This window comes from Sapajus apella, unplaced genomic scaffold (genome assembly GCF_009761245.1).
Source record: "Sapajus apella isolate SASKATOON/1434 unplaced genomic scaffold, GSC_monkey_1.0 scaffold92, whole genome shotgun sequence".
Taxonomy (NCBI): domain Eukaryota; kingdom Metazoa; phylum Chordata; class Mammalia; order Primates; family Cebidae; genus Sapajus; species Sapajus apella.
Genome location: NW_022437032.1, coordinates 8,060,489 through 8,083,560, shown reverse-complemented (window position 1 = coordinate 8,083,560; position 23,072 = coordinate 8,060,489). Strand labels below are relative to the sequence as shown.

Sequence of the window (23,072 nt, the reverse complement as noted above, 5' to 3'; positions counted from 1 at the left end):
TCACCATATTGGCCAGGCTGGTCTTGAACTCCTGACCTCATCATCTATACCTGCCTCGGCCTCCCAAAGTGCTGGGATTATAGATGTGAGCCACCACTCCCAGCTGACATTTTCCTATTTAAAAAAATTACTTTTAAATAAATTTCCATTTCTAACTAATACCAGTAATCATAGCACTTATAGAAAAATGTTCATCTTTGATTATTCCAGATGAGTAGAGTAGATACTAGGGCATATATTTTTCTTAGTCACAGAGAATTGGATTAAAAAGCAACCCAGCCGGGTGTGGTGGCTCATGCCTGTAATCCCAGCACTTCGGGAGGCCAAGGCAGGCAGATCACGAGGTCAAGAGATTGAGACCTTCCTGGCCAACATAGTGAAACACCGTCTCTACTAAAAATACAAAAATTAGCAGGGTATGGTGTGTTGTTGTGCACCTGTAGTCCCAGCTACCCGGGAGGCTGAGGCAGGAGAATCTCTTGAACCCAGGAGGCAGAGGTTGTAGTGAGCCTAGATCGCACCACTGCACACCATCCTGGTGACAGAGTGAGACTGTCTTAAGGAAAAAAAAAAAAGGCAACTCAAACTGTAATTAAAACCTGTCCATTGGCTCCTTTGGTGTTTGCTAGTTCTTATCTAGCCCCTCTCCTGTTGCTGAGTGTTTACTTCATCAGTTTAATAAAAGTAGGGTTGAGCGTGGTGGCCCACACCTGTGGCCTCAGCTACTTGGGAGGCTAAGGCAGGAGAATCACTTAAACCTGGGAGGTGGAGGTTGCAGTGAGCCAAGATCCTGCTACCACACTCCAGCTTGCATTACCCAAAAAAAAAAAAAAAAAAAATTATCAATTGAAAAGGCAGGATTCACAGTTACTCAGAATGGTTGTTGGTCATTTTCAGTGGCATTATTTCCTAAGCTGGAATAGAGTGAGGGGAAAAAGAGGTTAGAAGGGAATTTTATTTCTTTTTGATTAGAAGGCAGCTTATCTGGTTAAGTTTATTGTAAAATTATAAACAGTATACTTAATAAGCAAATATACAAGAACCTTCAGGAGTTTGCAGCATTTGTGAATTTTTCAATATTAAGTGAAGCAGAATATCAGTGACCATATCGGGCTACAGAAGAGTTTTCAGTACTTCAGCCAACACAGAGATTGTTGTTGCTACTTTATTTGGAATATGAGACCTTTTTTGGGAGGGTGGGAGGTGGGGGCTGGTACTTATAAAGGAAGACAGTGTTTGTTTTTGTAAGAAAGACATTCTTGGATGGGGAGTGGTAGTATTTGTGTTTTGTACTTGATTATTTATGTATTAAATCACCAAGGAATATTTTTGCATTGTGTTTTCAACAGGTTTGAAAAGTCCACAGTCTGTGCAGTCTATTCGTCCTCCATATAACCGAGCAGTGTCTCTGGATAGCCCTGTTTCTGTTGGCTCAAGTCCTCCTGTAAAAAATATCAGTGCTTTCCCCATGTTACCAAAGCAACCCATGTTGGGTGGGAATCCAAGAATGATGGATAGTCAGGAAAATTATGGCTCAAGTATGGGTATGTTATTTCTAATTAGTGTTTATGAGTTATTTTTGGAAAGGCATATTTAAAATACTTAAAGCCATGTAAGTAATTGGGAGTTAATAATAACTTTTTGAATAACCTAAGTATGTTTCTTCCATGAATATCCTTCATTTATTCTATGTCTTGGTTATATAAACTCTTGAAGGGTCTTGGTTTATGACATTTTCCAGCCTTTTATTCTATGTCTTGGTTATGTAAACTCTTGAAGAGTCTTTTGGTCTATGACATTTTCCAACTTGTTGAATACGTGGGAATAGTGGCCTGTGTCTCCACAGTTGGCTAGCCCTTCTCTTACCATGACAAAGTGCTGTTTTGTCAAGGCTGATATTGTGTGTAGTGGTTATATTTATATGGTATAAGAAGGATTTTATTATAATATGGAAAAGACCTAAGTATCTCTACCTGTTTTAGGTGGACCAAACAGAAATGTGACTGTGACTCAGACTCCTTCCTCAGGAGACTGGGGCTTACCAAACTCAAAGGCCAGCAGAATGGAACCTATGAATTCAAACTCCATGGGAAGACCAGGAGGGGATTATAATACGTCTTTACCCAGAGCTGCACTGGGTGGCTCTGTCCCCACGTTGCCTCTTCGGTCTAATAGCATACCAGGTGCGAGACCAATGTTGCAGCCACAACAACAGCAGCAGCAGATGCTTCAAATGAGTAAGTCTCCCTCTTTCCCCCTTTATGTAAAAAGAAAATTAGATGTTTCAGGATAACTTTTGCTCTTATTCGAGAATTTCTGCTTTCTTTTTGCTCCCCCAGGGCCTGGTGAAATCCCCATGGGAATGGGGGCTAATCCCTATGGCCAGGCAGCATCTAACCAACTGGGTTCCTGGTCCGATGGCATGTTGTCCATGGAACAAGTTCCTCATGGCACTCAAAATAGGTGGGGCTTTATTTTGTGACTCTGTAGAAATCTCAGCATCAGTAGTTTAGAAAAGAGTTGGAGCACAGGAGCAAACGTGAAAGAGAATGAGAATTCCCTGTAATTGAGGTACTTGGTTGCCAGCTAGGCCTTTCTCATACACAGAACGGGAAGGAGATACAACCATGTTGTCTAGTCATCAGGGCCATTCAGTGGCCATCTGAGAGCTTCTCTGTGAGGTGATGGTCTCTCATAATGTTAGTCTCATGATGAGGGGAAAAAAGATAAGGATGTGTTTCTAGTGGTTTTAGAAGTGTTCTGCAGAGGGTTAGCCTCAACTTTCCTGAAGAATTAACTTTTTTTCTAAACTTTTTCCTCCCCCAACCACTTGCTGCCTATTGAGAAAATTCATTTTTAAGGATTGGCCAATTGTTTTCTAAAATTAAACATTTCAGTGATGATAGTGAAAGAACTACATACAAGAATGCCTGTGCATCTTTTAAAATTTTCATAAAAGTAAGATTGCAGATTGTATTTTGTTTTTGTTTAGCTTAGTAACTTACTTGCATGCAAGAGGACACTGTCAGTGTCAGCTCTAACCAGAATTCTGCAGTAAGTTAAGCAAGGAAGACAAAAATAAACTTATCTATTGAGCAGACAGTGATGTAACTATATCAATTTATTTATTTGAATGCTTCTCTACTCAGTAGAGAGCAAATAGTTTCAAGTTAACAGAACTTTTCTGAGGCAGGATAAATGTTTAGCTTCGTGCTGTTTTATGTGTTGGAGAACAGAGGCAACTTGCAGTGGCTGTCTGGGGTTTGTATTACACTTGTCAATATGAGCTCTCTGGGCAAGTACGACAGAGTTATTTTGGGTGTGTCTCTAGACTCAATCAGTGATAGCACATTTCTATCCTTTTACTCCTTTGATTTCCCTAATTTTCAGCTATTATAACTACCTCCTTAATTGTTTTCATTAGGGTATCTTCTCCCATCCTTACCTGCACTCCACTGGTCCCCATTTCTGCAGTACCTCAAATGCCTAGGGTTTGGCAATTAAATTTTGGTGGTGGGATTTGGTGGTGGTGGTTTAAACTATCTATGGTAGTCTAAAGTGGCCTGTGAAGTTTTTAAATTGTGGGCCTTAAACTTTAATTGATGCCATTCACTTTTTTTTTTTTTTAACCACTTGGTTTAGTTACTGTTCATTAAAAATATTATGCATGGTTGCTGTAGTCTGTTACTTTTTTAAAAGAGAAAAGTACTATTGAAATTGATTGCAAGTCTCTTTCTAGGCCCCTTCTTAGGAATTCCCTGGATGATCTTGTCGGGCCACCTTCCAACCTGGAAGGCCAGAGTGATGAAAGAGCATTACTGGACCAGCTACATACTCTTCTCAGCAACACAGATGCCACAGGCCTGGAAGAAATTGACAGAGCTTTAGGCATCCCTGAACTTGTCAATCAGGTAGGTTGCATTAACACAGAAGTAGGAGAGTGTGTATTTGTGTGTGTGTGTGTGAATGCATGTAAGTGTGTACGCATTCATGAAGCCACAAACAAGAATGCCTGTGTGTGTCTTTCTTAGTACTTGTGTTATATCACTACATTCATGGATACCAGCATTAAATTTGGAAAATATCCTTTTTTGGTCTCAATTCATGTTAAAATGGAAATTATACTTATGATTGTGATACTGCTTTCAACAACTTACTATTTTAGGCAGTTGTGGAAATGATTAAGTGAAACTACTGTACTGTTCTTAAAATGCAACTTTTTTATTCATGTTAAAAGTTCTCATTGTTTTTTTTCTCTTTTTTTTTTTTTTTTTTTGAGACGGAGTTTCGCTCTTGTTACCCAGGCTGGAGTGCAATGGCGTGATCTTGGCCCACCGCAACCTCCGCCTCCTGGGTTCAAGCAATTCTCCTGCCTTAGCCTCCCGACTAGCTGGGACTACAGGCATGCGCCACCATGCCCAGCTAATTTTTGTATTTTTAGTAGAGATGGGGTTTCACCATATTGACCAGATGGTCTCGATCTCTTGACCTCACGATGCACCCACCTCGGCCACCCAAAGTGCTGGGATTATAGGCGTGAGCCACCGCGCCCGGCCTAAAAGTTCTCATTGTTATAACTGTCTTTACTACTTAGCCAAGCAATGTGTATTCTGGTGAGGCAAGCTTTTTTGTTTTGTTTTGTTGAAATAACACTTGTTTATAGTGGCCAGTCTGAACATCCAGACATCATTGTCTCCTGTTCCTATTTATATACCCAGCCTTATGAAAACATGTCATTCACAAATCTGTATTTCTGAAAAACACATTTTGTAGTGACTTCTTGTTGTTGTGACTGAGTCTTGCTCTGTCGCCCAGGCTGGAGCGTGGTGGCGCAGTCTCGGCTCACTGCAACCTCCACCTCCATGGTTCAAGTGATTCTCCTGCCTCAGCTTCCCAAGTAGCTGCGATTACAGGTGCCCACCACCATGCCTGGCTAATTTTTTGTATTTTTAGTAGAGATAGGGTTTCGCCACATTGGGCAGGCTGGTCTCGAACTCCTGACCTCAAGTGATCCACCTGTCTTGGCCTCCTAAAGTGCTGGGATTATAGGCGTGAGCCATTGCTCCTGGCCATGACTGTTTTTACTGAAAGACTATAGAGGGGGCACTGTATAGGTTTGTGCATTCAACACTAAGCAGGAGAGATCATCAGGGGCTCTCAGTCATTGTTGGGGAAATAGATGTGTGCATGTAGAAGTATACTGCCATGCGGTAAGTGCTGTCACAGAGCATTTTAAAGTACAGGTGGGAAACGCTGAGCAGTCCTGGTGTACACCTTCAGGGTGACCTAGGACCTTGGCACTGAGGAGCCGTATTTTATACTCCCAACAGAAGTATAAAAGTTCTTTTTGTTTCTTCTTTACTTGTTCAGGCACATTAAATAATCCATCAATTCCTTGTTTCCCTCCTATAGTTCTCTCTGTTTTACTGTGTCCTTGCCAGGCAAGTCTAGAAATTAGTAATTGTCACTATTCTCCTGTGTTGGACTTGTAGTATCCTGAATCTCAAGTTACTTTCTGTCTTGATTTACTTCTTTGTTTTGCTGCAACATAACTTCTATTAATTTCTTCATCCCTTCTGCATGAAATGTTTTGGGTTCTTGTGTATCTGAAAATATCTTTATTCCACCCTCCTTGCATGTCTGGCTAGGTATTACATGCTAGGTTGAAAATAATTTTCTCTTACACTTTTGAAAGATTTCTTCCATAGTTCCATTCTGATTTTGATTCTTTTGCATGTGACTCATTTATTCTCTTTGGAGTGATTTAGGAACTTTTTTCCTCTGAAATTTTATGATGCTGTATCTTTGTATGGGTCTTCTTCCATTCATTCTGCTGGATACGAGATGCACAGATGCTCCTGTTGGTTTAGGGGCGTTTTCTGGTATAATTTCTTTATCTCTCCTGGTTTTTTTCTGACCTACTTTTCTGGGATTTCTATTGACATATTGGGCATTAAATCCATTCTGTATTTTTAAGTCTTCTCTGCTGTTCTTGTCTTTGATTTGTTTGAGTCACATTCAAGCTTGGAAAGCACTGGAAACTTTTATCGAGTATCTGGTGATCTGTGACTGTTCTTAAAGAATGAGACATTAAAAAGCTGAGTTGACACTCTGCAAGTGTAAGGAGCATCAGTTGCCTTTACTGAGGGTAATTAGGTGGGGAGGTAGCCTTAGCCCTTTTATTTCAAGACTCCCCAAATTTTTATTTTTATTTATTTTTGAGATGAAGTTTCTCCCAGTTGCCAAGGCTGGAGTGCAGAGGCAGGATCTCAGCTCATTGCAACCTCTGCCTACTGGGTTCAAGCGATTCTCCTGCCTCAGCCTCCCGAATAGCTGGGACTACATGTAGGCATGTGGTCCCACCCCAGCTAATTTTTTTATTTTTTTATTTTTTGTATTTTTAGCAGAGATGGGGTTTCGCCATGTTGGCTAGGCTGATCTCGACCTCCTGACCCTGTGATCCTCCTCGGCCTCCCGAAGTGCTGAGATTACAGGTGTGAGCCACCACGCCCGGCCAGGATTCCCCAAATTTCAACACGTAGAGTTGTTTTCAATTACCACTACCATACCCACCCCCTGGTAATCTTTTATTACCTGATTTCATTTTGGGAGCTGGGCTAGGGAGGCAAGTGTGAGATATTAAATTATAAAATATAAAATTTTATTAGATATTATAAATATGCAAAATATAAAATTTCCTGTTTTCAGTGTCTGCTGCCCTCCTTTGCCCTGCTCTGCTCGTGTCCCTGAACCCCAGTACCTTTGTGGGGTAGGTAGAAGGTACAGGCACTTCAGGAGTCAGGGAGCAGGCGGGGAGGTGGTTAACCTCCTGCTCCGCACTCAGACTCCTAACCAGCCTCTCCATTTTAGCACCAAACTCCTATCCCTACCACCTTCACTGGAGTCTCATTAGATCTATGGGATACATTTGCTCATTTTTCATATGTATTTTTCCTCTGTAGGCACATAGGTCTAAGTTTTTGTAGGCACTGGTTCCTACTCCTCTATTTACTTTGTATCTTCTATTATAAATATTGAAATACCTGATCTTGTTGCCTTCTTATTAGTGTTTTGTGAATAAACACTACCTTTATTTTATTTTTTTAATAAACTGGATACCTCCTAGTTCCCTTTATTGTCATTTTAGTAGGGTTAGCAAGTGAATGCAGGTAAACATGCCTGATCAGTCTGCCACGTTTAACTTAAAGTAAGATTTGCTTTATTATCTTCAGCCAGGCATGATGGTGTGTGCCTGTAGTCCCAGCTACTGGGGAGGCTGAGGTGGGAGGATCACATGAACCTAAGTTGATGGGACAAAGTAGAAACATAGGTGTCAGTTACTGCAAGAGTCCAAGAGGTGTCCTGGGAATGGTCATAAGGGTGAAATGGAAAGAAGGGAGGGATACGTTATATGCCCTGGAGGAAAACCTGACAGGACTTGGCTCTGTGTGTATGCATGCACACGTGCATTTTTGGAAAGGGAGAATGTGAAGAATCAAGATTGCTGGGTTTTAGTTCTTGGGCAGTGAATGGTGATGCTGTGTACCATCATCACTTGGTATCTGTGGGGGATTGGTTCCAGGACCCCTGTGGATACCTGTATCTGTGGATGTTCAAGTCCCTTGTATAAAACAGCCTTTGCATATAAAACAAATACTGTATAAAACAGTATTTGCATATAGCCTATGCACATCCTCCCATATAGTTTAAATCAGCTCTACATTACTTATAATACCTAATACAGTATAAATGCTATGTATGTTACATAGTTGTTACACTATTGTTTAGGCAATTATGACAAGAAGAATGATGACTGTGTGTATTCAGTACAGGTGCAGCCACAGTTTCCTTCTCCCAGAATGTTTTCAGTCCCCTGTTGGTTGAATCCATGAGTGTCGAACCCATGGATATGGAGGGCCAGCTGTGTATTGTGATACAGTAGGGTAGGCTGGAGGAGAACAAGGCTTCTTGGGAGGAAGAGCTGTTGGGAAAGGATGTGATGTCTGTTTTCTGCTTGTTTAGTTTGAGATACCTGAGATGTTAGAGTGAAGATGTTAAGTAGGCATTTCTGTAAAGAAAATTAAAAGTTCAGAGATGTTTTGGCTGGAGACAAGAATGTGATCATTATCACCAGTGGATGAGAGCACCTAAGTAGAAAATGTATTAAGAGAAAAGGAGAGAGCCTAGGACTAAACCCTGAAGAACAGTTAGCATTCATTCAAGGAAAGACCAGAGAGGTGGGAGAAAAATGAGAAGTGTTGCAAAGTTCAGTGGGGTGAAGAATGCTTTCAAGTGAGACATATCAAGGGTGTTGGCTGCATGCTTGGCATTCAGTGCCTGTGGATGGGAAGATAAAGGTGAATGCACAGTACCCAGGAGGCTCTTGTCTCAGCACAGCAGGTTGTTCTCTTCTTCAGAGTATCTATTTTTTCCTTCTTTTTCTGTCACCTGTGGCATGTTACTTTGAATATATCCTTAGCATGTTGAGAAGTGATGCTGGGCACATAACAAGAATTTACTTAAATACTTGTTGAATGCCTGGATTTTTTCACCTTCTTTACAGCATTTGACTTCTGTTGCCTTCATAGATGTTCTTCACTGTTCATTTATGTGTTGCTTAAGGGACAGGCTTTAGAACCCAAACAGGATGCTTTCCAAGGCCAAGAAGCAGCAGTAATGATGGATCAGAAGGCAGGATTATATGGACAGACGTATCCAGCACAGGGGCCTCCAATGCAAGGAGGCTTTCATCTTCAGGGACAATCACCATCTTTTAACTCTATGATGAATCAGATGAACCAGCAAGGCAGTTTTCCTCTCCAAGGAATGCACCCACGAGCCAACATCATGAGACCCCGGACAAACACCCCCAAGCAACTTAGAATGCAGCTTCAGCAGAGGCTACAGGGCCAGCAGGTAACAGTCATGTGTTCTTCCCTCTGGCTTCTCCTTCTGTGGTTTTCAGACTATTCTCAGAGTTCTTACCACTAGTGTACTCTATCCCTTGTCAACTAAAGAAATTCTTTTTGTTTTACTTCTCTTTAAGGTTTTATTTGTGCAAATGTCTGCTTGTTAAGGAGTAGTTGTATTGGAATTCTGTACTTTCTTTGAGAATATTCCATTGTATAGGTTAAAAAGAAAAAAGGAAGGATTGCTCTTGGGGGAAGAAAAATGTTACTTGCTGACTTTGTAGTCTTAAAGGCAGATAATTTTGTTTTGGAAAAAAATCCTTAATACTAGTAACCAAATACTTAAATTTTCTTGATTTCAGCATTTTTAATGGAATCTCTTCTAGATGTTTTATAAAACTAGAGCTGTCTTTTAATATTCTGAAATATGACTTCTGTTTACCCTATTGTTAGTCCACAAGAAATGTTTTAAAATTGTTTTTATTGTTTGTGTCTTGAGCATACTGAGTTACTAAATGCGGTGGAACCAAACCATATAAGTAGACGAATGCCTGAGTTTTTTTTTTTTTTTGAGGTGGAGTCTTGCTCTGTTGCCCAGGCTGGAGTGCAGATCTCTGCTCACTGCAGCCTCCATCTCCTGAGTTCAATTGATTCTTGAGCATCAGCCTCCTGAATAGCTGGGATTTCCGGCATGTGCCGCTAGTTGTTGTATTTTTAGTAGAGACAGAGTTTCACCATGTTGGCCAGGCTGGTCTCAACTCCTGACCTCAGGATCCTCCTGCCTCAGCCTCCCAAAGTGCCGGGACTACAGGTGTGAGCCACTGTGTGCAGCCAAATGCCTGAGTTTGGAATCCAAAGATCCAGAGACTCTCCATTGAATAAATATTCCAAAAAGTCAGTTTAGGTACTCAGAAAAGCTGTGTTAATGGGTTCATTTTACTTTTTTGCTGTTTCTTTTCACTAAAAGTCATTTAGGGAGAGCTAATGGAGGAAGCAGATTATTCAGAATTACTCTGATCAAGTAAAAGCTATTTCCCCTGTGCCTGAATAATCCCAGAGAAAGCCTGGCCTTAAAATCTTTTGAGCTTCTGTTGTGTCTGTGTATATATGTGTATATAATTTATTATTTTTTCATACAGGGTCTCAGGGTGGAATGCAATGGTACAGTCACAGCTCACTGCAGCCTCAACCTCCCAGGCTCAGGTGATCCCCTTACCTCAGCCTCCCAGGTAGCTGGGACTACAGGAGCATGCCACCACTCTTGGCTAATTCTTTGTATTTTTTGTAGAGATGGGATTCACCATGTTGCCCAGGCTGGTCTCAGACTCTTGGGCTCAGGTGATTTACCCACCTCAGCCTCTCAAAGTGCTGGAATGACAGGTGTGAAGGTACTGTTTAAGGTGCAAAATTTCACTTTATTCTCCCAATGCCAAACAGTGGCCCTTCTTATGCTAGCCAAAGACGTTTCAACATGGACCTTTATGCAGTATGAGAGTACTGGTTTAGTTTAGATGTGACTTAGCCAGGTTATTGTGTTTGGAGATATCATTACTTCATTGGCTGGTGTTGAGGGTTTGGAAAGCTGTTTTGGCAGACTGACATTCTCTACTTGCATTCTGACCAGCTGGTCTCACCTCAGTTTTTGAATCAGAGCCGACAGGCACTTGAATTGAAAATGGAAAACCCGACTGCTGGTGGCGCTGCGGTGATGAGGCCTATGATGCAGCCCCAGGTGAGCTCCCAGGTGAGGATGGTGAGCGTCTCCACGTACATTGCTCTGTGCACAGCACAGGGCTTGGCCTGTCGTTGGCTCTCAGTAAATGTGTGTTAAACAAATGAAGGTAATGCTGAATTTCTTATGTAAGAAAGGAGTTGCTTTAAAGACTTCAACTCTTTCATTCTTCTCTCTGGCTAGTGACTGGGAGGAATCAGAGGAGGGAGAGGTTTCTTTATTAAAACCATTGATTAGTGTTTTTTTAATTGGTTCCCCTTGTGATCAGTTGCTCTCACTTGGCTTTTTAGGAATTTAAAATAATAAATCTGTAAATGTTCCTCTGTTCCTGGATTATGAAACAACATGCTCACTGGGTAAAATTCTGAGATTATGAAGAAGAAAATAAAGAATACATAATCATGTTCTTAGTGATAGCCTCTGAGATGACCTGTTTCCTGAAGCAGAATATTATAATTCCTTTCCACTTCTAGCCAGTGGTGGAGACAGTATTGAGGGGTTTTCTTAATGTGCATGAGGCAGATGACTGCACAGCAGTCCTCTCCTGTGATTCCAAATATTGTTTATAATTTTTTTTTTTTTTAAAAACAACCGTGAAATGCTCGATTTTCATTGTCTTATGCTTACTTGGAAGTACTGATATTTATATGATCTTGATAATAAAATATCTTATGTAAGCTGAGCTAGAATGTCCTACAAAAAGAAGGTAAAAGTTTGCTCTTTGGAGATGCTCCACAGCTGGTGGAGCCCAGTACAATTTCCTTGCTGTACTTTGGTTATGTCACCTTCTGAACCTCCAGACAGCTTCTCCTTGCCCCTATACCTCTTTCTGAAAGTTTAAAGAAAGTGCAAGATTTTCCGAGGTGGACCCCTGCTTATCTGAGTATAACCTCATCTTGTTTACTTTTTGGCTTCTTGTTTCATCTCTCCACCACCCCAACACACTGAATCCTCATTTTCCTTTCATAGTTATTTGTCCTCAGATTCCACCCCAAATGTTCTCTAACTTTGTGCAGTGTTGCTAGCCATGTTAAAGCTTGACAGCGTGTCATCTTTTGTCTTCTAACCTCAAATAATTTTCAGGTCCCTCTTCTTCAGTTCTTCCCCTCCCCCTGCAATAGCCAGAAAGCTTTTTATTTTTATTTTTATTTTTAAAAAGACAGAGTCTCTTGCCCAGGCTGGAGTGCAGTGGCATGATCTCGGCTCACTGCAGCTTCCACTCCCTAGATCCAAGGGATTCACCTGTCTCAGCCTCCTGAGTAGCTGAGATTATAGACACTCCTGGAATCCCACCACGCCTGGCTAGTTTTTATATTTTTAGTAGAGACAGGGTTTCACCATTTTGGCCAGGCTGGTCTCGAACTCCTGACCTCAAGTGATCTGCCCGCCTTGGCCTCCCAAAGTGCTGGGATTATAGCTGTGAGCTACCTCACCTGGTCAGAAAGCTTTATGTAAAGAATTATATATTTTGGCCAGTGCAGTGGCTCTTGCCTGTAATCCTAGCACTTTGGGAGGCTGAGGCGGGCGAATCACCTGAGGTTAGGAGTTTGAGACCAGTCTGGATAACATGGTGAAGCACCATCTCTACTAAAAATACAAAAATGAGCTAGGAATGTTGGTGCCTGCCTGTAATCCCAGCTACTTGGGAGGCTGAGGCAGGAAAATCACTTGAAGGCAGGAGACAAAGGTTGCAGTGAGCCAAGATCGTGCCACTGTACTCCAGCCTGGGCAACAGAGTGAGACTCTGTTTTAAAAAAAAAAAAAAAAAAGTTTTTTTTCTTTCCCTTTGTTGGGGGGGAAAAAAAAAGGCACTGGGTGTTTTCTGTCTTATACGTGGTGGTATTGTGGAGTACTATATGTATTTAACTGGCAGGTTCTTGCTACATGTATATGTAATTGCACTCTTCCTTGGGTATTGGCAGGGTTTTCTTAATGCCCAAATGGTCGCCCAACGCAGCAGAGAGCTGCTAAGTCATCACTTCCGACAGCAGAGGGTGGCTATGATGATGCAGCAGCAGCAGCAGCAACAACAGCAACAGCAGCAGCAGCAGCAGCAGCAGCAACAGCAGCAGCAAACCCAGGCCTTCAGCCCACCTCCTAATGTGACTGCTTCCCCCAGCATGGATGGGCTTTTGGCTGGACCTGCAATGCCACAAGCTCCACCACAGCAGTTTACATATCAACCAAATTATGGTAAATCTGATAGTGAAAATATGCCTTCCCCAAGTTAACATTACTAAAGACATAAGCTTCACTACGTCTGTTGAACATGACAAACAAAAATACTATTCACTCCCTGTTTACTTCACAAGGAAAACCAAATTAATTTAAACTATTGGAAAACAAAAATGCTGCAGCACACAGGTAATTGAGGCAGGTGTATCCTGCCATAGTTGAGTATCTTTTTCAGTCCCACTTTTTTTTTTTGAGATGGAGTTTCACTCTTGTTGACTAGGTTGGAGTGCAATGGCATGATTTCAGCTCACTGCAACCTCCGCCTCCTGGGTTCAAGCAATTCTCCTGCCTCAGCCTCCTGAGTAGCTGGGATTACAGGCGCGCACCACCATGCCCAGCTAATTTTTTGTATTTTTAGTAGAGACAGGGTTTCACCATGTTGACCAGGATGGTCTCCATCTCTTGACTTCGTGATCCACCCGCCTCAGCCTCCCAAAGTGCTGGGATTACAGGCTTGAGTTACCGCGCCTGGCCAGTCCCACTTATTAAGAGTCCCCAAACTCTTAATTTGGAAGAAACATTGCAGAACCGTCGCCTTGCTCCTTCATATCTGTTCCAGTATGGTAGAATCTCTGAATGCTTGGTCAAGTCAGTGAGAGGAATGCACTTTTGTGGGCTTTTAAGTAGATTTTCTTTTCTTTTTTTTTTAATTTTTGAGACGGAGTTTCACTCTTGTTACCCAGGCTGGAGTGCAACGGCGCAATCTCGGCTCACCGCAACCTCCGCTTCCTGGGTTCGGGCAATTCTCCTGCCTCAACCTCCTCAGTAGCTGGGATTACAGGCACGTGCCACCATGCCCAGCTAATGTTTTTGTATTTTTAGTAGAGAGGGGGTTTCACCGTGTTGACCAGGATGGTCTCAATCTCTTGACCTCGTGATCCACCCGCCTCGGCCTCCCAAAGTGCTGGGATTACAGGCTTGAGCCACTGCGCCCGGCTTAAGTTGATTTTCTTGGTGACTTGGATTTATTAATTATGCAGATACCTCTTCAGTTCAGCCTTTGGGAGGTTCCAGGAACATGGTGGGGATAAAGGTGTCTATTGGGGAGCCCTGTCCTCTGAAGATTATAACTCCCCTGCAGTTTAAAGAGGGACAGAATGATGTGAGCTGAGCGATAAGGAGTCCCTTTTCTACAGAAAGCCCATTGAAGCAACTAACCTTTCAGTGATCTAGATATGGTGCTCCTTTCTGTAGTAAGCCTGTTACTCTAGTTGTCATCTTGGTGAGAATCTAGAATAACTGGGGAGTGGCATCTTACAGCACTCTGTATCTTATACTTATCACTTCCCTCCACCCCGCCCCCTTTAAAAAAAAGTTACTGCAGAAATCCGATATTTTAAGGAGAAGGCATTTGGACATTTTTATTTCTTTTTTCTTTGTTTTTGTAAGGAATGGGACAACCACCAGATCCAGCCTTTGGTCGAGTGTCTAGTCCTCCCAATGCAATGATGTCGTCAAGAATGGGTCCCTCCCAGAATCCCATGATGCAACACCCCCAGGCTGCATCCATGTTTCAGTCCTCAGAAATGAAGGGCTGGCCTTCCGGAAATTTGGCCAGGAACAGGTAAAGAACAGTGACTTCTGAAGTTAGTCACATCTTAGTCCCCGAAGTCCAAGAACTACTGTATTTTTCAGTCAAGCCTTTTTGGATAGAGAGATTGAAAGGACTGGGTTCATATTAGAAGATGTGTTCTTTGGCTTGTCCATTTTGAGAGTCCTTCATACCATGCACATATCTATTAGGGTATCGAGTACAGAAAGCTGTGAAAAATGGATCACAGGCTGTCAGGGAGTTTTCTCTCTGACATTCCCAGCTTAAGTATAGCAATGTTTGGCACAATTGTGATAGTTTCTGTGGGCATGCCCTTTGTCGCCAAAATGCCTTCCAGAGGTAACATTACAGTTTCTTCACAGCTCCTTTTCCCAGCAGCAGTTTGCCCACCAGGGGAATCCTGCAGTGTATAGTATGGTGCACGTGAACGGCAGCAGCGGCCACATGGGGCCGATGAACATGAACCCCATGCCCATGTCCGGCATGCCTATGGGTCCTGATCAGGTATGGGGTCTGTTGTTTACCATTTTCAAAAAGTTTGTCTTGTTCTGTGGTTAGAACCAAAGCCTCAGCTATAATCAAAAGGTCCTAGGTATATTTTAACTTGAATTTATAACTTAAAACTGCAGTAATTTAAAAAACCCATTGATTTGAAGGTACTGGGCCACGAGATGCTTTTGGTAATATGGGATCTAAGGAACCTGAAAAGCCATGAATGTGGACATGGACATTTTTTTGTTGTGCAAAGCATGTGTTTTACTCAGCTTTTTTCTGGTTGCTAACAGAAATACTGCTGACGTCTCTGCACCAGGACCTCTAAGGAAACCACTGTACAAATAACACTGCACTAGGATTATTGGGAAGATACCATGTTCCGGGCATCCATTTTTGAAGAAAGCCAGCTTTGAGCTCTGTCAAGGGCATTTTAACTGATGTCATTTGAGCAGGACTGGATTTTAAGCCGAACTGCAATATCTACCTATTTCCCCCCCGCCCTCCTATGTATCATGGTGTTCAAAACAGAAATGTTTTTGGCATTCCACCTCCTAGGGATATAATTCTGGAAATGTGGCGTGTTACTGATCATAAAACTTTGTGTCACTTTTTTCTGCCTTGCTAGCCAAAGTCTTTTAAATCCATGTAGGTGGGCCAGAGAACATTGGAAGAATCTAGAGAGATTAGAACATCTGCTTTTGCTAGTTGCAGTATTGGACTAAGAGCATAGTCCCAGCCTTCAAGTGTTCTGTCACTCCCAAGTAGTTCTGTGTTGACCCTTTGTCCAGTGGAATTGGTGATTCTGAATTGTCCTTTCCTGATGGTGCTGAGTTGCTCTTTCCCTATTTGTTGTCCTAGGCTTTCTCCTAATGAAGGTTTTCATTTGCCGCTCATGTCCTGTAATACTTCACCTCCAGGAACTGTCATTCATGTCCAACGGCTTTGCAGAAGGGAAAATGAGATGACAGTATTTAATTGCAGCCGTAGCAAACTTTTCACATGCTAATGTGCAGCGGAGTGCACTTTATTTAAAAAGTAATAGATAAATGCAATGTTCTTGAGGTCTTGAGGGAAGAGTGAAACACATTCCTGGTTTTTGCCTACACTTACGTGTTGGACAAGAACTATGAATTTTTTTTTTTTTTTAAATAAGTACTGGTGTCACCCTTTGCCTATATGGTAGAGCAATAATGCTTTTTGAAAACTTCTGAAAACTCAAGGCCAGGTACTGCATTCTGAATCAGAATCTCGAAGTGTTTCTGTGAATAGATTTTTTTTTGTGTGTGTAAATACGACCTTTAAGATATTGTATTATGTAAAATATGTATATACCTTTTTTGTAGGTCACAACAACTCATTTTTACAGAGTTTGTGAAGCAAAATATTTAACATTGTTGATTTCAGTAAGCTGTGTGGTAAGGCTACCAATGGAAGAGACATCCCTTGACTTTCGTGGCCTGGGGGAGGGATGGTGCTCCACAGCCTTTCCTTCTGTAGCCCCAGCCTTAGATGTCTCACTCTTTCAATCTCTTCATATAAATCCTTTTTAAAGATATTTGTTAAGATGTAGGCATTTTAATTTTTTAAGAATTCCTCTACCAGAACTAAGCACTTTGTTAATTTTGGGGGAACGAATAGATACGGGGAAATAAAAAAAGGTATCAGGAATTCAAAAAAATCAAGCAATTTGATTGAAAAGAGAGTCTTTTGGATTTTAAGCAGTCCGTAAGTTAAATAGCAGCAATTCATGGGATTTGTTTGTGTTCAATTATGTTACCTTTTCATCCCCTTGAGGAGTGTTCTTGGATTTTGGTTGCTAAGACCTGAATCCCACATTGAGATCTTGAGTAGAATGTTGGTGTAGTTTCTGGTGTCTGCTCAGCTGTCCCTCATTCTACTGATGTGATACTTTCACTATATCCCTGTGAATTAGAATAGTGTCACTGTTATTTCTTAAGGAACTCAGTACCCAGAACAGTCAGTTTTACTGTGATTGAGAGCCACCGTCTAATTGAGCACCTTTTAAACCCCTCCCTCTTCTGCCCCCGGCCACTTTCTGCTCTTGCCTCCCTTTGACACCTATTTTAGTTAGTTGGGAGTAAGGAAAACACCAAATTTAATTCTGTTTATCTGGGTTACTTCATTTGGATCAAATAGTTGAAAGAATTGGGTTTTTGAATGTCTATGAATTTCAAAGGTCTCTGCTAAAGCTTTGGTGTCATTTTCTAGCAATAACTGAGAGCCATTAATTTTTTTTTTTTAAATTTCACACATTTAGCCAGTCTTTCTAGATGTCTCTGAAGGTAAGATCATTTAATCTTTGATATGCTTACAAATAAGTGAATCCTGGTATTTCCAGACCCACCACTGGAGTGGATTTTCAAAACAGTGTAGACAATTATGAGTTTGCCTTCTTTCCCCCACCAAGTTCAAACTGTATCTAAGAGTGTTAATCCCAAAACTTCCATGGTAGTGGCCTGTGCTTTCTAGATGGTGTGTGCTCCTGTGTGGAGACAGAGGCACAGCTGAGTTAGTCTCGTGTAATTCAGGTCGATTGTGTCTGAACCTTCTTTAAGTTATGTGTGTGGGGAGAAATAGAGTGGTGCTCTTACCTTTCTTGACTTTAAAAAATTCCTTAAACCTGGCTCCAGGCTCACTGGAAGGCAGCACTCCCTTTTTTATATAGTGGAAAAATGAAGTTTATTATAAGTTTTTATATTTTCTACTTGTTCATTTGATTGGTGCAAACTCAAGATTTTGATTTTCTTTTACTAGGTGCAGTCTTTGAGATAATTTGTTTTTACCTGTATTGCCCTTTATCTTTTTTAGATAATTCTTTGTACTCCTGCTGTCTACCTCTCCTCACACCCCCGCACCTCCCATTTTTTCAAACCTTGTTATCTGTTGGGTGAACAGAATAAATAATCTTTTCATCTGCTTTTAGAATGTGGGATATTTCCAGTACCTACTATTTTTTTTTTATTTTTGCTGAATCCAAAGATATATAAATAAAAAATATATATGTTTTATAAAGATCAGAATGATATAAAGGAGATACATGTTTCTTCCTTTAAAAAATAAATGGAAGTTGCATTGTTAATGTTCATATTATGATGCCACTTTTCTAAACTGCATCTGGATTGAAAGGTGTAAATATCAACAACAGTGCTACTTAGTTTATCAGTATTTAATATCTAAGGTGAGTTGGGGGGTATCTGTATTAGGGGTAGGGTATTACAGAAGATAATTGGCTTGATGTCCTAGAAGTTCTTTGATCCAGAGGTAGAGGCAGCTGCAAGTGAACGGAATGGATTGCTAGTTACATGTATAACTGCCCAGTTCCCTTTTTATTTGCAGAAGCTGTGAGTTTTGTTCACAATTAGGAGGTTCATAGGAGCAAAACCTCAAGGATTGATGTAATCAGAGGAACAAGAGTTGTTTTCAACTCCAAGGCACACTTGTTGACACAGACGAGCAGGGTGTCTGTCTTCTCTCCCTCTAATATATGGAATTTCAAAGAAGATGGAAATGTCATTCTGAGAGCAATATTTAAATTCTCAGGAATTGACTTACACTCTTGAGAATGAATTCAATCAAGTTTACATTGTGTTACTTTAAAAACAAATTCTTTATTCTGCAAAGAATCGAAACCATATGAATGACTTAATGGGGGATGGTAAGCTTCAACTGCTTTGCTGACCATTTTGGATGTCATTGTAAATAAAGGTTTCTATTTAAAATTGGAGCCTAAAGAGCATTTTTTTATGATATCCCTGTTGGATTAAGGGTAAAAGAGGTTTCGAATAATGGTAACAGTTTGAGAGGTTAAAAGTAAGTACAGCTTAGGGTGCTGCTAGGGAGTGTTGGCCTAATGTGGGGCATTGAAAAAAATTGAGTACTTTGGGGTTATCTCTGTCATGTGTTAAATGAGAAATGGGTTGCACTGCTGACAGTTTGTACTTTTCCCATTCTGGAACTCTGACAACTGCTTGTATCAGGTTACACAAAGAAGGGTTGGCCAAGGTGAATTGCTTTGCAATTAATATTTTTTAAAAAAAAGTCCCAAACCTGCTGGTATGAGACTTACCTGTGAAGTCCCTTGAAGTATGGTAGACTTTAGTCATTATCTACAACCATCTACTCGCCTTTTAAAAAAATGTTCTACACCCAAGGCATGTTCTTCCAAAAAGGTGTTGACTGGCAGTATCTTGAATACTTAAAAAAAAATAGACACACCAAAAAACTCCTAAGAAATGGCCTTTTACAAAATGTCAAAGGTTTCTTCATACCAACTGCTGGTCATTGGCTGGCATTTTGAACATTGTATGACAATACTTACACTACAAAAATTTTTTTTTTTTTTTTAAAAAAAAAGTTTCACAAAACTTTGGACATAACATCAACTTCTTAAAAAAAACATCAGTTCTGGAACATAACAAAGAAATACTAGGAGAAATGGTATCTGGACAGGAACAGAAATGTCCACAACTGCGAGGGATTTTCTTTTACACTCGCCACAGAGCGTTTATTGACACCACCACTCCTGAAAATGGGGATTTCTTATTAGGTTCCCCTAAAAGTTCCCATGTTGGTTACATGTAAATAGTCTCATATATACAGTGAAGGCAGTTTCTTCAGAGGCAACCAGGGTTTATAGTGCTAAGTGTCATCTCTTCTTTTGTGCTACTGACTCACTGTCAAACTCTCTGCAGTTTTCAGCCTCTCCACGTTGCCTCTCTCCTGCGTCTTAGTTCCTTCTTTGTGACAAACTCGAAGAATAAGAGGATTTAGAACAGGACTGTTTGTTTGTTTTTCCCCTATGATTTAAAAATTCCAATGACTTTCACCCTTGGGGGGGGAAATTGCCAAGGAAATCTCTCACTCACTCTCTTCGTTTTCCTTTGTGAGCTTCTGGGGGAAGGTTAGTGGTGACTTTTTGATAAGAAAAAATGCATTTTGTGCAGCTGGTGAGGTATGATCCAAAGCAAAAGCAGGGGCAAAAATAGACTTCCTGAAGTTCTCTCTGCTCCTGCTGGTTATCCTCCAGAATCTGCCATGTTGGCTGAGAGTGAGTGCTTGCTTTCTGAAGCCTCCTGGCCAACAGCAGAGGCCTGCTGGAAATCACCCACATGCTTTTTCGTTGCCTGTGCAGTCAGGTGGCGCCTCTGTTTTTGGAGGTCCACCTCTGTTGTTTAACCTTCCCAGCCTTCCCACAGTCGTCCCCTGAAGAGCAAACAAACTCATCTTAGCATTTAGTTACCATCGTCTTTACCGTGACTTCCTAATCAGTCCTATAGCTGAGGAGGCTTTGCTTCAAGGATGTGGCTGCTGAGAATGAATATTTCTATGTTACTAAGAACGTGATTGCTACCACCTAATCATCTCAATTTTTAGTTGTTTACTTAAACATTCAATGCCTGGCAAGAATGGCATTGAAGGATCTGGATAGAATAGTGGCTAAGGAGGTTGTGATATGTAAGGATTCTGTACCTTAATTCTAGAAGTACCAGAGAAAGCCTTAGCTGGCCTGTTACTCATGTCCTGTGAAAGCCACACAGGTTTATATGCACATCAAGGAAGACATGAGTAGACCAGAGGTTGCAAACAGCAGCTCACCAAGGGGGATTGTCGTCCACATGGTTAACTTAATGTCAAATTAGATGACCGTGTTAAAGAGTCCTCACACATACCTGCACCTTTGGATTTGCTCGATGAATTAGAAAATCTAGCAAACCTCAGCCCATTCCTGCAGGGAACAAACTGGCCTGCTCCCTTAGACTAGAGGTGACCTTTCCAGGTTTCCAGTCTCTTAGTGCCTGCCAGCCTCCAATGGCACTGGAGTGAGCGTTTGTAGCCTGGGCTTTCTGGAAACCATGTAATGAGGCCATCCTACTGCTGATGTTGTGTACCAGGTAGCACTTCTGCAGCCATAGCCTTCAAGATGCCTGGCAATTTGTAATATTTAAATACTTCTCAACTCTAAGTAACAGCTCGAGTTTCCCAAACACAGACTATAGTGAGAACAGTAGTGTACTGGACAAGGCATTAATCTAAAACCCAAAATGGATTCACGTGTTTTCTTAGGGAAAGACTTACATTAGTACTCCTCCCCCCACCACCCTCACTAGGGGAACAAATGAAGGGTGATAAGTAGAAATGGCATGCATATAGAATAGCATTGGCAAAATGAAGCAGTCAGAACCAGATCTCTTATTTGTAAGCCGGTTCCTCAACTCACGGTGATCTGGAAGAAGGTCTCCTCATTCCTGGCCACTTTCGACGCTGAACCATCCTAAGTTTTCAAGTGTCAAAAGGAGAATGAATGTTAACCATCACCAAGAAAGAAAAAGTTGTCCCCAAAGAACTATACAAAGCAGGTCTCCTAGGTGACACCTATCTTTGCTGGGTGATCCTGGGCAGACCAGAGGAAGGGAAGTTTCTCAACACATGCAGCCTCACAGAGATGAGACCGAAGGATGGGCCAAGATATACGAACTTTGTTTAGGCTTTAATAATAAAATGAAATACCTGTGTTGCTCATAGCCTCTTCCATCTTTAAGTCCTAAATGAAGGAGAAAATGAAAACAGCAGCAGATAGTTTAGGCAAAACAACCCAAACAAGCCAGAAAACCATCTTGGGCTTTTTTGTCACAGTCCCCTGACGCTGACGGCGTTCCCTACTCAGCGTAGACTGAATTACGAGGAGACTCTGCCTTAAGTCTTCCTAGGATTGCCCACAATCTGGGGTCACCCTGTCAGCTTCAGGACCCTGATGGCTTCATTCAACGCTGACCATAGTCATGGTGAGGGAGGTGGACACGGGCATAAACGTCTATGCTCCAGGGGAGAGAAAGCGCAAAGCCCTGACCAAGTGCAGGAGGGAGTTCCCTTTTGGGCTCTGGGAAGGTTCCTGAGGATGGGGCAGGATCAAGTGCATGGGCTCTGGAGTCAGCCCACCTTGTTCACTTTCCTCCTCCATAAAATGATACGACGACTCACCTCAAAGGCTTATCAGATAAATGCTCAGCACAGAGCCTGGCACACAACAAACATTTGGCTCCATTTAATGGGGCCCTTGCCCAGTCATATTGGATGATACCATCCGGTTAGACTGTCCAGACAAGCAAGACTGCCCTTGCTAGAAGAACGCCAGCTCCGCCTGAATCAGGGAGGTCGGGGTCATCTTTAGTTAACATGGGTTCAGGTATAAGTCCTCAGTCAATGCTTGTTGAATGCATGAGTGAACAAAAGGGAGAAAATGAAATGAGAGGGAATTCCGTGCGCTTCCTGGGCCAGTGGTGTGGGCCTTCCTCTTTCAGGAAGCACAGCGTGTCAAAGGCCATCTGGCTGTTATGGACAGGGGTGTCCATGACTTGTCTGGATCTGTATCACCTCACAAAGCCTGGGGATTTTGGGCTCATTTTTGGGGTAGACACTACCTCCAGAGTCCCTGCTCTCCACAGGCCCCATGTTGGGGTGCCTACTCACCCAGGTCCATGTCTCGAGTCCAGGGGTTACACTGCTTGTAACCCTTGCAGCTCCTCAGCCCCATGAGCTGTATGTGTAGCTGGTTGAGGACACCCCTGTCCAGCGTATTCACTGAGTTCATCAGCTGGTTGCAAAAACGGTAGTTTGTCAACAAGGTAAGTACAGGGACCCACCCCGACACCGCCCTTCTACCAACATGGGGACATATTTCAGGCAGGCTGCGGGTGGAAGGTGCTATGGGCTGGTGACCTGCTTATTCCCACCTCAGCTTCTCCAAGAGCCAGAGTTTGGAAGAGTTAGGTGACGTTTTTTGGCTTCTAGTCCCACCAGGATCTCTCTTAATGAGAATGAAAACTCAGGAGAATAAAAACCATGTCTGTGTATTTAACGTTGGAATTCTACAGCCACTGGTCAGGAAACTTCCCATGTTTGGAAAGAAAGCCTTCCAAGTCTTGGGTTTATCAGCAACCTTCATCGAAGCCCCTCAGCTCCTCTTGATCGGAAAGCAGCCATTTGGTGAATGGACGTGTAAGTGACCTGGGTTCTTGGCTAGTCTGTGAGCTACTGGCGACCAACTTACTCCCTTTGGTTAAAGTATGAGGAGAAAGACTGGAAGCCTATTTAGTAATTAAAGCATTTGAGCTGCTGACATTTAAAAATC

General features: G+C 41.9%; 2 protein-coding genes across 13 annotated transcripts in view; one reads left to right on the top strand and one right to left on the bottom strand.

Moving 5' to 3' along the window:
* Positions 1-19,150, top strand: part of NCOA3 (nuclear receptor coactivator 3) — a 158,095-nt gene extending 138,945 nt beyond the window's left edge. For 2 of the 8 annotated variants that reach the window (XM_032256053.1, XM_032256054.1), the window contains 10 exons: positions 1,350-1,544; positions 1,983-2,237; positions 2,340-2,463; positions 3,740-3,911; positions 8,623-8,916; positions 10,534-10,653; positions 12,561-12,834; positions 14,266-14,440; positions 14,791-14,932; positions 15,214-19,150. In XM_032256053.1, coding sequence (XP_032111944.1) covers positions 1,350-1,544; positions 1,983-2,237; positions 2,340-2,463; positions 3,740-3,911; positions 8,623-8,916; positions 10,534-10,653; positions 12,561-12,834; positions 14,266-14,440; positions 14,791-14,932; positions 15,214-15,225 — 1,763 coding nt within the window. In that variant the 3' untranslated portion in view covers positions 15,226-19,150. The remainder of the gene's footprint in view (positions 1-1,349; positions 1,545-1,982; positions 2,238-2,339; positions 2,464-3,739; positions 3,912-8,622; positions 8,917-10,533; positions 10,654-12,560; positions 12,835-14,265; positions 14,441-14,790; positions 14,933-15,213) is intronic. The other 6 variants (XM_032256059.1, XM_032256057.1, XM_032256055.1 and 3 more) reach the window with 6 other exon arrangements.
* SULF2 (sulfatase 2) overlaps positions 18,978-23,072 on the bottom strand; it is a 128,710-nt gene continuing 124,615 nt past the window's right edge. For 4 of the 5 annotated variants that reach the window (XM_032256063.1, XM_032256064.1, XM_032256066.1 and 1 more), the window contains exons 18-21: positions 22,412-22,535; positions 21,452-21,485; positions 21,162-21,215; positions 18,978-20,146 (exon numbers count right to left, since the gene is read on the bottom strand). In XM_032256063.1, the coding sequence (XP_032111954.1) occupies positions 20,116-20,146; positions 21,162-21,215; positions 21,452-21,485; positions 22,412-22,535 (243 nt within the window). In that variant the 3' untranslated portion in view covers positions 18,978-20,115. The remainder of the gene's footprint in view (positions 20,147-21,161; positions 21,216-21,451; positions 21,486-22,411; positions 22,536-23,072) is intronic. The other variant, XM_032256065.1, reaches the window with a different exon arrangement.